At 31.8% G+C, this 15,698-nt stretch overlaps 1 protein-coding gene across 20 annotated transcripts in view; it reads left to right on the top strand.

Annotated features, from left to right (window-relative positions):
* The window catches only part of LOC134714885 (protein unc-13 homolog B-like), a 129,924-nt gene extending 114,891 nt beyond the window's left edge, over window positions 1–15,033 (top strand). For 14 of the 20 annotated variants that reach the window (XM_063576551.1, XM_063576555.1, XM_063576548.1 and 11 more), the window contains 6 exons: window positions 1,367–1,421; window positions 2,118–2,189; window positions 4,433–4,534; window positions 7,699–8,020; window positions 10,426–10,585; window positions 10,905–15,033. In XM_063576551.1, coding sequence (XP_063432621.1) covers window positions 1,367–1,421; window positions 2,118–2,189; window positions 4,433–4,534; window positions 7,699–8,020; window positions 10,426–10,585; window positions 10,905–11,190 — 997 coding nt within the window. In that variant the 3' untranslated portion in view covers window positions 11,191–15,033. Of the gene's footprint in view, window positions 1–1,366; window positions 1,422–2,117; window positions 2,190–3,140; window positions 3,174–4,432; window positions 4,535–7,698; window positions 8,021–10,425; window positions 10,586–10,904 lie in introns of all 20 variants that reach the window. The other 6 variants (XM_063576559.1, XM_063576561.1, XM_063576556.1 and 3 more) reach the window with 3 other exon arrangements.
* Window positions 15,034–15,698: the final 665 nt, after the last annotated feature.

The raw sequence follows: 15,698 nt of genomic DNA, 5'->3' as shown, positions 1-15,698 counted from the left end.
AAAGTTACACGGTGTTACAACCCTATATGGATGTGTTAGATAGCAGGTAGGTATCAAGAAAGTTACACTGCTACGACCCTTAATGGATGTGTTAGATAGCAGGTAGGTATCAAGAAAGTTACACGGTGTTACAACCCTATATGGATGTGTTAGATAGCAGGTAGGTATCAAGAAAGTTACACTGCTACGACCCTTAATGGATGTGTTAGACAGCAGGTAGGTATCAAGAAAGTTACACGGTGCTACGACCCTTAATGGATGTGTTAGATAGCAGGTAGGTATCAAGAAAGTTACACTGCTACGACCCTTAATGGATGTGTTAGACAGCAGGTAGGTATCAAGAAAGTTACACGGTGCTACGACCCTTAATGGATGTGTTAGATAGCAGGAAGGTATCAAGAAAGTTACACTGCTACGACCCTTAATGGATGTGTTAGACAGCAGGTAGGTATTAGGCATGAATATTAAAGAGAGCTTGGTAGATCTTACTGTCAAATAAATATTTTTTAGTTCTATAAGGCTTTTATGAAAACATTCATGGGACCCAAAGAAGGCACTTCCTAATCTCAACTATGGCATACCTGCAAACTGTCACTATTTGGGGGGGATTCCCCCCATAGAAGCTCGCAAATGGAAATTTTGTAAGAGCATTTTTATCAACAATTTTAAACAAAACAGTAGTTTTACTATTGCTGTAGGCTTTTTACAGTGTGAAGAAGCAAAAAAACAACATTAAAATACATTTGAAGGCCCCTTTGAAGGTTTTATAGGACTACAAGAGCCTTCTTGCAGGCAAAATCCCCATGGGCATTTTGTAAAGTTGGCAGGTATGCTATGGGTGAGTTTCATATAAAAAAGAAGATGTGGTATGATTGCTAACGAGACAACTATCCACAAAAGACCAAAATGACACAAACATTAACAATTATAGATCACCATATGGCCTTCAACAATGAGCAAAGCCCATACCGCATATAGTCATGTATGTTTCTGCAAAGTGGAAATGTAAGTGAAATTTCCATATGCCTCTGGTCACCCCATTTTTAAAGTGCCTTCCCTGGACACCTTTTAGGTTTTAATGATATAACCCTAAATAACATAATGGAATAGCTCTAAATAACATAGTGTATTTGTGATGAATAGTGTAAGAAAGATATCTGTTAGCTTTTGTTTGCACTTCTGTATAAGCCTTGCTAAATTCTGTGAAAGAAAGAATGAAAAAACAAACAAAGAAAACTACTAATCATGCATTGTGTTCAGTTTGATATTGCATCTAGAACTGATTCATTTTGATTTTGCAAGATACTAACTATTTTCTTTTTGATTGTTTGGAATGTTTTACTAATGACTACAATGTTTGTTTCAGCTTACAACTGTTTGCCAGAGTGTGTGAAAAGACTGTGCTGAAAAGATTACTCAAGGTATAGTATGCAAGTCAATCATATGTAGCCACCTACAATATTGGCTGAAAATCTAAATATTGTCTCATGGAAATCTTAAAGGTTTTACAAGTATATGAACTATTGTATTGTTTCTTCTTGTGTAGGTCAGTTAGAGTTGTACAGTGTGGTTTAATTTATATTAATAAGGTATGGTCTATGTTACCGTTTATTTGTTTACACCATAAAGCATATAATGTAACAGAAACTATGTCACTAATGAAAAACCTCAACTCTGTCATAACAAACAGTTTAATATAGTAAAAAAGCAAGAGTAATGCAATTTATCGCTATTTTGTGCATTTTTCCTTTGATTTTTTTTTTGTGATAATTTTCATATCATGCTTCTAGATTGAGATGGAAAAATTATCGCTAGAAACTAATAGCCACTTGTGTTGCTAACGAAATTGACATTGAAATTGACAACGTCGTTAAAGGTAAAATAGCGATAAACAGATTATCATTTGTCATTTCAACTCGATTGCTTTTCTCACTTTCGCTGTACCAGCTCAAGCTCAGAATTACGGCTTACTTTGAATGCATCAGTTCATTATCATCAATGATTTATAAAGTAGAACACTACTGCTTACTTTTCATTATGATCTTCATGGAACTAAGATATAAGATATTATGAATACATATTATATTTTATTGATAATTTAAATTTTCGTCTTTCAGGAGTTATGGAGAATAGTAGTTTATACGATGGAGAAAATAGTTGTGCTTCCTCCCCTCTCTGATCCAAGACAGGTAATTCACATATTTAATGTTTAAAGTGATGTTTTATTAATTTAAATTTGAATTTTAGTTGAAGTTGGTGATTGAAGTTACTTTTATATACAGGCTATTGTACTTAAAGAGGCTCGCGGGTATAAGATTTTCAGAAAAAAATTAAAAATTATTTTTTCCTTACAAATTTTATTTATTACCTTTAGTAGTTGTTACTTTATCATATGGTACAAAAATCGTTCCAAAAAATCAATTTGTGTTTGCCACAGGTGACTTTTAAAATGTAGATATCATTGAAAAAAGCTCCAAATTATCTCCCTTTGGTGCAAAAATGCCATTTTGAAATATCTTTTTTAACTCATTGGTGACCTATTATATATTTTTTATTGTTGTTTTCGAATAAGCTGTACATTAACTGAATAAATGTAAAATTTAAGCGATTTCTGTAATTTAGTTCTTTTTTCATTTTTCTATTAATAGAAAAATATAGAGAAATCCTTTATTAAATAAAAAATTTGATTTAGATCCGCGAGCCCCTTAAAACAATATTGCCAATGACTTAGGTAGAATTGGAAAACTAGTATTGCTGTTCATCATCTTGCAGTTTCCTGTATTGTCTTCATGAAAGAATCTAGATACTCATTATCAACAATTCGGCAAAAGTTTTAACAACAACATTGCAAAAGTTTGAAGAACAATTAGGCAAAGGTTTGAAAAATGGAAGATGTGCTTCATATATACTAGCTGTCTCAAGCTCATATCAAATACTACGGGCTATTTAGCTATTTGTCTCTTTAAGTTATAATCATTATAGTGGAGCTGTCTGCTTTTAATCCAACAGTACTTATTAAACTGAACATGACATCTAAAATGTATGAGAAGTGTATCAAAACAGTATTAATTTTACTGGGGCATAGCTAATATTGCTGTTATTTTTAGTTCTGTACAATTGTTTGTTATGTATTTTTGAAGAATAAAGATGAGAACAAAGACAAAGATCTTAGGGTATTGACACGATTGTAATTTTTAAAATCTCCAAAATAGAGCTCCTTCCATGTCAAACATCTTTGTTTTACTAATATGTCATCATTGTAATTTCTTAAATGTGCCTTGAAAAAATCTTGATAAAATTAGAAATATTGGAAAAAAGTCTGATGAAGGAAGAAGCCTCTGTATTGAAGATTGATTAAAACCATGCTTTATAGAATATATAATCAGGATGAAAATCTGTTATTTTAATCTACTAATGAAACTGTGTGCTATCTAGTGGAAATATATATATATGCTAACGTCATTAATAGTGTCTTTAGTGTCACATATAGAATATATATATTTGTTCTAACAATTGAAAATTTTACTTGAATAGTATAGTTTAATTAACCACAAGCTAGTACAGAAAGGAATACAAACTATTTTAAGATAACAGATTTAAGACATGCTATATAGGACTGGATATGGTTTTCAGCATTTATTTATCTATCTTTGCTTATATTCAAATTCATGGTGATTGGTTATTCAATGAGGAACTATATTATATATATGTTTTATGTATATTGATGGAAAACTTTCAGTGCAAAAACCTTTTGTGGTACATGTATTTACCAAAGATGTATTAGATTCCACCATGAATCTTCCCCATGAAATTAACATTTTGATTTAGGTGCACCTGTACTATTTCTATTATTAAGATTTATGACACAAGTACTTCTGATAAAACCTAGACAGTTTGTAAACAGGGAGCCAGAATACCACCTCTTTTCTTTACCATGTAATTTAATTGATATATTTCTACCTGTACCATTTCAGTACTTAATAACAGCCAAAGGTGGTTTTGATAAACCTAGACGTTTTATCTTTGGTGGTGTAAGTCAAGGAACCACCTTACTTGTTTACGTTGTTAGCTTTTATGACTATGATGGCTGAAATACAATATTGTCATTTTTATGGATTTTTTTATTTTTCAGTTATTTTACCAAATGTTGGTTGTAGTCTTTAGACAGTTTGTGTATCCCTTTTACCTTGACCTTTCACCTGCTTTTTGATTTATGAAGATTTGATCTAAAAAAAAAATTATAAGATTGAAATTTCTTGCATGAATTATATTTTCTACAACCAAATGAATGAAGCTACTTTCTCCATGGCAAATTTTGATCATGGGAGAAAACCAAGGCATGTCCAAATATATTTTATTTTATATAACTTGTGTATTTGTCATGATATGTTGGAAATGGACTGAGGTATGAATTATGGCTATGCTCTTTCAGCTTATACCCTTGCCTGGGACAGCACAGGCTAAGATTGAAGATGTCTCTCGCCTTTTCCTAAACCATGTCAGCCAAATGCCCATGAATGTGCCTATGATCCAGGTGAAACCTTATGTTGTATCAATTGTTGTCTCCCTTTGATTTCATGTAATTGTCATTATTTGTTTATTTTTATGAAGTGATTTTGTTTATACGTTGATTATTGTCAGTTATTTTTTTCAGTTCAATATTTTTTTGTGAGATAAATCAGAATAGGAAAAAACTTGCACATATAATAGTAGTGTTTGCACTTGTAGTGGAAGATATTTCAATATATATGTGTGTATAAAACATAACATTCATTTTTTTTTTTTTTAAAGATTGATTATTTTACACACAGACATATAGTTCAATATAATACCTCACCACTGCACAACATAAGTACTTTAATTAAGGAGTTCATCATTTAAAATGGGGTATTACCTTTATTGGAACAATGATATTGCCTAAGGAGTATCCAGATTAAACATTACAACTATCCCTTATTAGATATTCAAAACTTTTACACATGGAAACCAATCATATTTAATTTATCTAACAGATGTAGGGACTGGAAAATGTTGAGAATTCCTATCCAATACTGGGGATTCATTATTCCTATCCAATACTGGGGATTCATTATTCCTATCCAATACTGGGGATTCATTATTCCTATCCAATACTGGGGATTCATTATTCCTATCCAATACTGGGGATTCATTATTCCTATCCAATACTGGGGATTCATTATTCCTATCCAATACTGGGGATTCATTATTCCTATCCAATACTGGGGATTCATTATTCCTATCCAATACTGGGGATTCATTATTTCTATCCAATACTGGGGATTCATTATTCCTATCCAATACTGGGGATTCATTATTCCTATCCAATACTGGGGATTCATTATTCCTATCCAATACTGGGGATTCATTATTCCTATCCAATACTGGGGATTCATTATTCCTATCCAATACTGGGGATTCATTATTTCTATCCAATACTGGGGATTCATTATTTCTATCCAATACTGGGGATTCATTATTTGAAGGAGTTTTCTGTAGGAATGTATGTAAAACAACAAAATTAAATATCCATCATTATGTAAGTTTTCCTCAATCCATGAAAATAAATGAATCGATAGTATATCCCTTTCTATATCACAATGCAGAATAGACCTGTTTACTTATAGATTATCGTTGATTATCTCAACAAGATTGATTTTCTCGCTTGAGCTGGTACAGCGAAAGTGAGAAAAGCAATCGAGTTAAGATGACCAATGATAATCTGTTTATCGCTATTTTACCTATGACGAAGTTGTCAATTTCGTTAGCAACGCCACGTGGCCTCCTTAGTTTCTAGCGATAATTTTACCATCTCAAGCGAGAAGCATGATATGAAAATTATCACAAAAAAAGATCAAAGGAAAAATGCACAAAATAGCGATAATATATGTCATCATCAAATAAACACAGAATAATACGGATTTATAATTATTCTTTGGATACCAATTTTAGTGGATTTGGTAGTTACCTAGGAACCCTGAATTCAAATGTTCAACAGGAATGTATGCAGATTTTGGCAAATTACGAAATCAAATATCTACAAAAATTAAAGAATTCCTTAACCCATGAAAATTGATAGCCAGGAAAATAAATGAATCCCCAGTACTTGAAATTGAAATATTTGTCCTAAATGGTCATTTTTGTCTTGCCTGCAACATCACAAAATATGAGCCACAAGGATGGTCATCTAAATTGGGTGTTTTTGTGACTTGAATTATTTATATAAAGTTTTATATTCTTGAAGTTAAATGATCTTGATACTTCATATCTTGTATAAAGAAACCTTATGTTCTGAACTTTCCATAGTATTTGACCTTATTGTCATGTTTCATTTAAGCAACACATGATGTTCTCACTTATCATGTAAATAAGATATTTGGAAAATAAAAACATTGCAAGTTATACAAGTTCGTAGATCATTAACTCAGTTTTCCTGATTAGGTCTATTTTTTCATGTATTGGAAGCAATAGGTAAACTATATATTCCCAAGGATTTTGTGATTGTGTAGGTTTTATGGAGACAATTATTTCTCAGATACTGTAAGCAATAAGTCAACTCTATCTATATCCCTTAATCGAATAGGGGTATATAGTGATAAGGGTGTCTATCTTTCTCTCCAGACCATTTCTCTGTGCTTTTTCATATTATAGGGGCGAACATCCCCCATCAAAAACTCCTGCAACTAACAAAACATGGGGGGGGGGGGGGGGGTATATAATGATGGAAGGGTCTGTTTAATTTATCCTTATGTTCCACTTTGTATCAGCAACTACAGCTAAACAGCTGTAAAAAAACGTTTACTCTATGGTTCATAAAAAATTCACTGAGGTAGTCTAAAATTGAATGAATTACCAATCCTTAAATGCATTCCAGAATTTCATTTGCATTTGCTGATTCCCATTTCATTGATTTCTTTATGCATTGGCAGATCCAGGGAGTGGGTTCCGGGGGTTGGAATCCCCCTTTTCTTTTGACGATCAGTGCATTTGAATTGGCACATATAGCCCCCTTTTTAAAATGGCTGGATCCGCCCCTATTATGAGTTATTATAAAACTCCTTTAAAAGGGACGATCCATATATTTCTACAACTAGATTGTCTTGTAGTTTCTAGTGATATTTTCAGCTTTTTACTCTTTTTCACTGCCTTTCTGAACAACAAAAAATCTTAAAATTTGCATGCTATGGTTAGTAAAATATGCATGTCAGCTTCAAATGCTTCTATAGTGCATGTTCTTTATTGAATAAAGATGTTTACAACAAAATTGTTTCTCTAGTCACAAGCTCCAGATCTTATTAGTTAAATTAAATAAACACAAGAAAACAGTCAAAAATTGTAGCTATGTTCAAATAATTTCAGATGAAATGTTTATAGAAAATGAGGGTTTTTTTTCTTCAAAAGATGACTTCAGAATGCTGGCAAATAAGAACTTTAAGTCGACACTATTAACGACAAAATTACACAAATTATAAGGAAATTTTTTCGACTAAAGAATTTTGAATAATTCTACTTAGCTGATTTAAATATTACAGTGACTTAAAGAAACTAATTGAGATGAATCAACATACTTTTATTTGTTTTGAAACATTTAATGATTTTAATAATTATATTAAATTTGAATTTTATTTGATGTTATTATTATTATTATTTTTTACAATTTGAATGTTCTTTTGAATGTAGGATATGTCAAAAGAGGCAGAGAAGAATTTAAGTCCTAAACAGTGTGCTGTGTTGGACATGGCCTTGGATACAATCAAGCAATTCTTCCATGCTGGTGGGCAGGGTCTTAAGAAGACGTTCCTTGACAAGTCCCCTGAATTACAGTCCCTCAGATATGCTCTGTCATTATATACTCAAACTACAGATACTTTGATAAAAACATTTGTCAGTACACAAACTTCACAGGACGAACTTGGCAATAAGGATCCTGTCGGTGAAGTGTCAATCCAAGTAGATCTCATAACCCATCCAGGAACAGGGGAACATAAAGTTACAGTTAAAGGTAGGTAACTCATCCAGGAACGGGGGAACATAAAGTTACAGTTAAAGGTAGGTAACTCATCCAGGAACGGGGGAACATAAAGTTACAGTTAAAGGTAGGTAACTCATCCAGGAACGGGGGAACATAAAGTTACAGTTAAAGGTAGGTAACTCATCCAGGAACGGGGGAACATAAAGTTACAGTTAAAGGTAGGTAACTCATCCAGGAACGGGGGAACATAAAGTTACAGTTAAAGGTAGGTAACTCATCCAGAAACGGGGGAACATAAAGTTACTGTTTAAGGTAGGTAACTCATCCAGGAACCGGGGAACATTAAGTTACAGTTAAAGGTAGGTAACTCATCCGGGAACGGGGGAACATAAAGTTACAGTTAAAGGTAGGTAACTCATCCGGGAATGGGGGAACATAAAGTTACAGTTAAAGGTAGGTAACTCATCCGGGAACGGGGGAACATAAAGTTACAGTTAAAGGTAGGTAACTCATCCAGAAACGGGGGAACATAAAGTTACAGTTAAAGGTAGGTAACTCATCCGGGAAAGGGGGGAACATAAAGTTACAATTAAAGGTAGGTCTAACATTGAAGAAGGAGAGGTGGAAAATACCATAGGGAATAATAAAGCCATAAAGTCAGAAACAAACTGACAATGCTGTGGCAAAAAATGAAAAACAACTCAAAGACAAAAAAACAACACAAAAAGCTAAGAAAAAGAGCAACATAAATGCCATAAAAAACGGGTATTGAGTGACTATTGATCTCAGGTGCTCCACATGTGGCACCTGTCTAGATCTTAGGAAAAATAATCTAGGTGCTCCACATGTGGCACCCACACCAGAAATAGAAATACAATGAGAGGGGTCACTTTTACCGTTGTAGTGTTATGCCCCTCTACAAATGATTAAACTACTTTTTTATGCCCCACCTACGATAGTAGTATTTGATGAATCAAATTTGAAACTTAGTACACTTGTTGCTTATGATATGATCTTTCTAATTTTAATGCCAAATTATACATTTGACCCCAATTTCACGGTCCAATGAACATAGAAAATGAAAGTGCAAGTTTCAGGTTAAAGTTTTTGGTCAAGGTAGTTTTTGATGAAGCTGAAGTCCAATCAATTTGAAATTTAGTACACTTGTTGCTTATGATATGATCTTTCTAATTTTAATGCCAAATTAGACATTTGACCCCAATTTCACGGTCCAATAAAAGCAACAAGTGTACTAAGTTTCAAATTGATTGGACTTCAGCTTCCTCACAAACTACCTTGACCAAAAACTTTAACCTGAAACTTGCACTTTCATTTTCTATGTTCATTGGACCGTGAAATTGGCGTCAAATGTCTAATTTGGCATTAAAATTAGAAAGATCATATCACTTCATTTTCTATGTTCATTGGACCGTGAAATTGGCGTCAAATGTCTAATTTGGCATTAAAATTAGAAAGATCATATCATAAGCTTATGATATGATCTTTCTAATTTTAATGCGCGTCAAATGTCTAATTTGGCATTAAAATTAGAAAGATCATATCATAAGCTTATGATATGATCTTTCTAATTTTAATGCCAAATTAGATTTTAAAATTAGAAAGATCATATCTTAAGCTTATGATATGATCTTTCTAATTTTAATGCCAAATTAGACATTTGACGCCAATTTCACGGTCCAATGAACATAGAAAATGAAAGTCAGAGTTACAGGTTAAAGTTTTTGATGAAGCTGAAGTCCAATCAACTTGAAACTTAATACACTTGTTGCTTATGATATGATCTTTTTAATTTTAATGCCAAATTAGATTTTCTACCCAATTTCATGGTCCATTGAACATGAAAAATGATAGTGCAAGTGGGGCATCCGTGTACTTAGAACACATTCTTGTTTCATTCTGTTTTTGATGAGTGACTTTTGTTGTAGAAAGCTTGATAGGGATAGTGATCCAGCAGTTATGTTAACAAACTTTTTGATAGTTTAATGTTTCAGAAGGTCTGGATCATTCATACTTTGTATATAGATAGATTCCTTATGTTATGAGGTTTCAATCTGTCATATGTCTATTGTCCTTGACCTCATTCTCTTGAATCTTATTAGGTTTATGTTTTAGTTGTAGTAAAACTTTATATTTAGGAATATAAACATAATATCAATGGTTAGTAAAAAAGAAGAATGTCTAAAATAAGTTTGCATCAACCAAATGTTATGACTACACAATGCTTATAATATTGCCAGGAAACTTAGATCAAATAAGAATTTTGGTACCATCACTTTTACCGTTATTGAGTTTTGTCGCTTTAGAACTTTATATGCTAGCGGGGGTATCATTTGTATACTTTGGACACATTTTCTAATTATTTACAAAAATATACATGTTGAAAATTATTCATGTTTATCCTTTTTCTTTTTCAGTTGTGGCAGCCAATGACCTTAAATGGCAGACATCATCAATGTTCCGACCTTTTGTGGAGGTCATCATTATAGGTCCTCATTTGAGTGACAAACGTAGAAAACATTCCACAAAATCAAAAAGTAACAACTGGTCGCCAAAGTTTAATGAAACATTTCAATTGTAAGTATATAACTGGATGGTATAGCATAATCTTTAAATTAGACATTTTCATATCAAAATGGTTTGAAAACACCAAAAAAAAGTAGTGTTAGATTTTACAAAATAATTTCAACAAACATAAAGCATGGCCAATTTTACCCCTATTATTATGTCAGTATCTAGTTTCCTTTACAGTGGAGGTTAAAAGTCTCTTAAATTATTAGATAACCAATTATTTTGATACATATTAAAATTACATCAAATGTAAGAGTAACAATGAAGATTTTGAAAAGAATTGAAGATGATTTCATATTAATAAAATATTTGTCACATTTTGCAGCATCCTTGGAAATGAGGATGAGCCAGATGCATATGAACTCCATATTTGTGTTAAAGACTATTGTTTTGCCAGAGAAGATCGACTGATTGGTGTAGCAGTCATGCAGTTAAAAAACATTATCGAACAAGGAAGCTGTGCTTGTTGGTGCTCCTTATGTCCCAGAATTCATTTAGACGAGACAGGATGGACTATTTTGCGTATTTTATCTCAGAGAACGAACGATGAAGTTGCCAAAGAATTTGTGAAATTAAAGTCAGAAGTAAGGCATGCAGAGGAGGTAAAATGATGATCCTTACATCATGTCTATATATAGATTCTATTCTGGTTCGGGACTCATGCTGGTAATAGTTTGAACACTACTTAGAAGGTATACTGGTTCTGTTGAGGTTGTTTTCTAAAAGTGCTTGCTGGAGGTTAAAATATCAGTACAGGAGTAATGGAAGACAGGTGGTTTTGGGAGAGGGTACCAGAAAGTGAATCCAGTTGTGTAATTCTAGTTGTGTTAAGCATTTGTGAAGATCATGGTTCATGGTAAATTCTGCTTCCAGTTTTCATTACTAACAATCAAACTTTTATTCATTGTAACATATAAAAAAACATATTAAAAAAAAAAAGAATTAATATAATATTACTTCTTGTTTTCACTCAAGATTTTCAACATGCGTCTTTGCAAATGCTTTCACACAATTTTGTAAAATGCTCAAAACTTTCAAAGTTGTGTAATATATATATATATATATGTATAGAATTTTTTTATACATTTCTACTGTTAAGTTTCTAGGTTTTAAACAAGTTGTAGTGCAATGTCGAATGTGATATTGGTTCGTCAAGCTTTAATTTTTGTTGGATTTTTCGTCTTATTATTTTGTCAACTAAAATTTAAGTCATTTGTGTCTTAATCAGATGAACTTATCCCCTCAAAACTGTTAACTTAAGGACATTTTATTTACATTAACATATGAATAGTGTTAAATTGCTATATATATAGTACAAACATAAGTAATATTCTCTGCCATTTACAGGTCTATTATCAAAGTTACAGGAAGAATTATGTTAATTGCTTTTTGTTGTCAGTAAACATTACACAAACAAGTAAACTAAATTTCTATGTGAAAAAATTAGTTAACTAGGAAATGATGTAAAACTGTTACCTATCCAAACATGATGGATTTTACTCTAGAAAAGCATTTAAACAGTGAGTTAAGAAAATTTTGCTTCTAAATCAGTTTATTATTATATTTAAGAGTAAATTATATTACTTTTTTGCGAGTTACTGTGTAACCAAATCAGTTATTAAAATTTATCTACAAGTTAGTAAATTATTAAATTGTTTTTGTTAACATAAGACAAGCTAGTTTTTGTTTTTTGGTTTTTTTTGTCTTGATAGAAATCCTTTCAAATCCTCAGTTCATCCTATTCGACTCTCTGTGATACTAGTTATAATATCTGTCAGATAAATATTTTATAATTGTTTAAACAAGTAAAATATTCTATTAGAGTTAATATATAGTTGGATAAAATAAATTTACCTTATTAAAGTGAAATATTTTGATATACTTATGGTAATTTTGTTTTCATTCTGATTTATAGTGTTTTCTATATTAAATTGAACTGAATATTAAACAAGTGAACACTGTTATAATCAATAAATTATATTGATCTGTCTGGGACTATGAACAAAAATATCATTTGAACTATTTCAATACTTTCAAACTGTGACATGAACAATTATCTAAGTGAGAGAAAAAAAATGATTATAAATCAAAATTTTGTTGATTTCTTATTATGTTGATTTTTAAAACAACCACAGGTTGAAAAATATCTTTATTAAAGCATTTAGTTGTATGAGCGGGTATGTCTATAAGTCTTTCTATAAAAAGGTTGTTATTATTATTTATTTGTAAAGTTATGTTGTATATATATATACTGATGTTGATTCCTGTAAAATAGATTCCATATAAAATCAAATTCCAGATGTACATTCCTATTGATTTATTCTTGAGTTTACAGCTATTATTTACATATAAACTTATGGGGTTTCAATTAACAGTACTTAACCTGCAGAGTTTATAATACACCTTATCGCTATTAGCCTACTCGGCCAGCTGACGCGGCGGCTCGACCTTTTGACGCATACAACAATCACTTTTCCATTGTGGCGTCAGATATTTTGTTATATACTGCAGCTGTGCTATTTGAGCAGTCAAATTGCGTTGACCATATATTCATATGTCATATACAGTCACTGACCGTATATCACCTTGTTTATGACGTGGACAATGCGTTTCCGTAGAGTTTTATTTATGACGTCAATAAAACATACAGGTTCGCGGAAATTTTACGTCGTCCGCTTCAAATTTAAAAATGATGTTTTTTACCCTAAATAGAACAGTTTTAAGAGCTGCAGCATATAAAGAATAACCATACATTGTCTCGAAATATCAATCGGTTATTTGTACTCGGCTGGAAACAGGTAAAAATGCTCGGCACAGCCTCACTTTTACCTGTTTCTAAGCCTCGTACAAATAACATTGATATTTCGAGACAATGTATGGTTATTCTATATTTATGACGTCAAAATTTTACGGGAATCTGTGTGATATCCAGTAATGGCAGACAAATAGCGATAAGGTGTATGAAAACAGTTGGTAGTTGATCATATAAAATTGATGAATAAAAAAAGTTACATTACCGCTTTAATCCATTTCTAAAATCCATAAAAATACTTCTTTTGGTATTTTTTTCTTTGTATTTTATCTCTAGAGTATGAACCATGAATTCTATGTTTATTATTCAGTATGGAATGTTATGTTAAAACTTACAAATATTATTCAATTTTATGAAGTTTGTAAGCACACAAAAGATTATACATTCAATTTGTTGAAAGGTTTCCTTGCATTGTAATTGACAAGATGATCTCTGAACTGTTGATGGGTATCATGGTTGAAAATGTATCCAAAATCCATCAATGTATACTAGACATAGAATTACATATATTATATATAAATTCATACCTGCCAACTTTTCAAAATGCCCATGGGTGTTTTGCGTTTAAGATGGCTGTCATAGTCCTAAAAAATCTTCAAGGGGGCCTTCAAATACATATTAATGTTGTTTTTTTGGCTTCTTCATACTTTTATAATCCTCAATTCATTGTAAAAGTAATTGTTTTGTTTGAAATTGTGGACAAAATTTCAATTTGGGAGCCTCCATGGGGGAAACCCCCCGCAAATAGTGACAGTTGGCAGGTATGTAAATTGCAAGGGTAACCATGGTAACCATGTCATAAACGTGCAATATAGTTGTTTTACAATCAAAATGTCTTAGTTTATATAGATTCTGTTGACAGATAAATATCAATGCTTAAAGTGATAAACAAGATCAACTCTCCATTAAACAGTGCAATGACAAACTTTTAAAAGCTTTCCAATGTCAAATGTAGAATGCTTTGAATTTATTTGAATTTGTCACCAGAAAACATTATACATTTTTGATGGTACATTGAAATATACCAAATTATATTTGGTTCCCAGTAATATTAACAGAAACTTGTAGCAGTTTATGTCTTTGATGACAGCTTATTCACAATCAATAAAATTGACTTAAAGGAAAATAAAACAGTGCAAATTTTTAGTTTTTAAAAGAAAAACAGTCCTGTGTAATACCATAACTATTTTTAAAAAACATATTTTGAAGACCGATTAGTGGCCTTCGGTTGCTGTCAGCTCTTTGGTTGGGTTATTGTCTCTTTGACATATTCCAAATTTCCCTTCTCGGTTTTATTGTTGTCAAAGACATGAACTGCACACTTTCTAAAATATTCATTTATTCAACTCCCCCTTTTTATTTTACTTGAAATCCGATTCATTCTAGAGAGGTTTATATTTGTTAGAATAATGATATACATTTATTTTGTTTATTTAATTAAATTATTTTTAAACTGCAATATAACTATCATCAGTGGCCAAAGTTGATCATGTAGATTTATATATTTATTTATAGAGTACGAGGTAATATGCATAATTAATACATTAACAGGATTCTATCTTCTCATATATCTATAAAAGGCACGCAGATAGATAAACTCAGACTGTCTAGCAATTAAATTTATATCATGTAATCTATTGTGCTAGTTGTTTGGGTTATGTGGAAGGAGGGGGATGGTCTTTCCTCTGAGGACTACTCCTTCACTTAGGAGTTTAAGCCTGTCTTCTTCTGCGTCTAAATATAACCTCCACATTTTTCCTATTCTCTGAATTCCTTTTATATGTTCTCTTTTTATTGACATTGACATTCCTCTGAATATTTCTAAGTGGGTGAGCCAAAGTTCTTTGGGTGGGTTTGAGGCTCCAAAAACGTCTGTTTCTTTGATAAATATAGGTTTGACACCGTTTGTATCATTTGTTTTTGTTCCGTTTGTATCTGTATTGATTGTAAGGTTACCAGCAGTTACTTTTGCATATGTTGGCGCCATATTGTTTACGTTTTCTGTCGAGTCAGATACATTTCGACTCGGTTTTAAGTGTTTATCATCGTAATATGGGTTGGTTTGCATTGATTGTCTGCTGCCTATGTCACTTTCCCATTCATTTTCCCAGTCTTTAGACATTTTGTTGTTTTTTTAGCATAAAAATTCAATATTTATATGAGAGTTCTCACTACGAGAGACCTTGGTATCAGGGGCGATAATCCTTTCACATAACCCAAACAACCCCAACTATAAAAGCAATTTAAAAAAAGTCAGAGTAAAGAATGTGCCATTATCTGCAGATGATGGACAGATACAAAGAGAAT

This window comes from Mytilus trossulus, chromosome 4 (genome assembly GCF_036588685.1).
Source record: "Mytilus trossulus isolate FHL-02 chromosome 4, PNRI_Mtr1.1.1.hap1, whole genome shotgun sequence".
Lineage (NCBI taxonomy): Eukaryota > Metazoa > Mollusca > Bivalvia > Mytilida > Mytilidae > Mytilus > Mytilus trossulus.
This window is presented reverse-complemented; position numbering and strand designations above follow the sequence as displayed.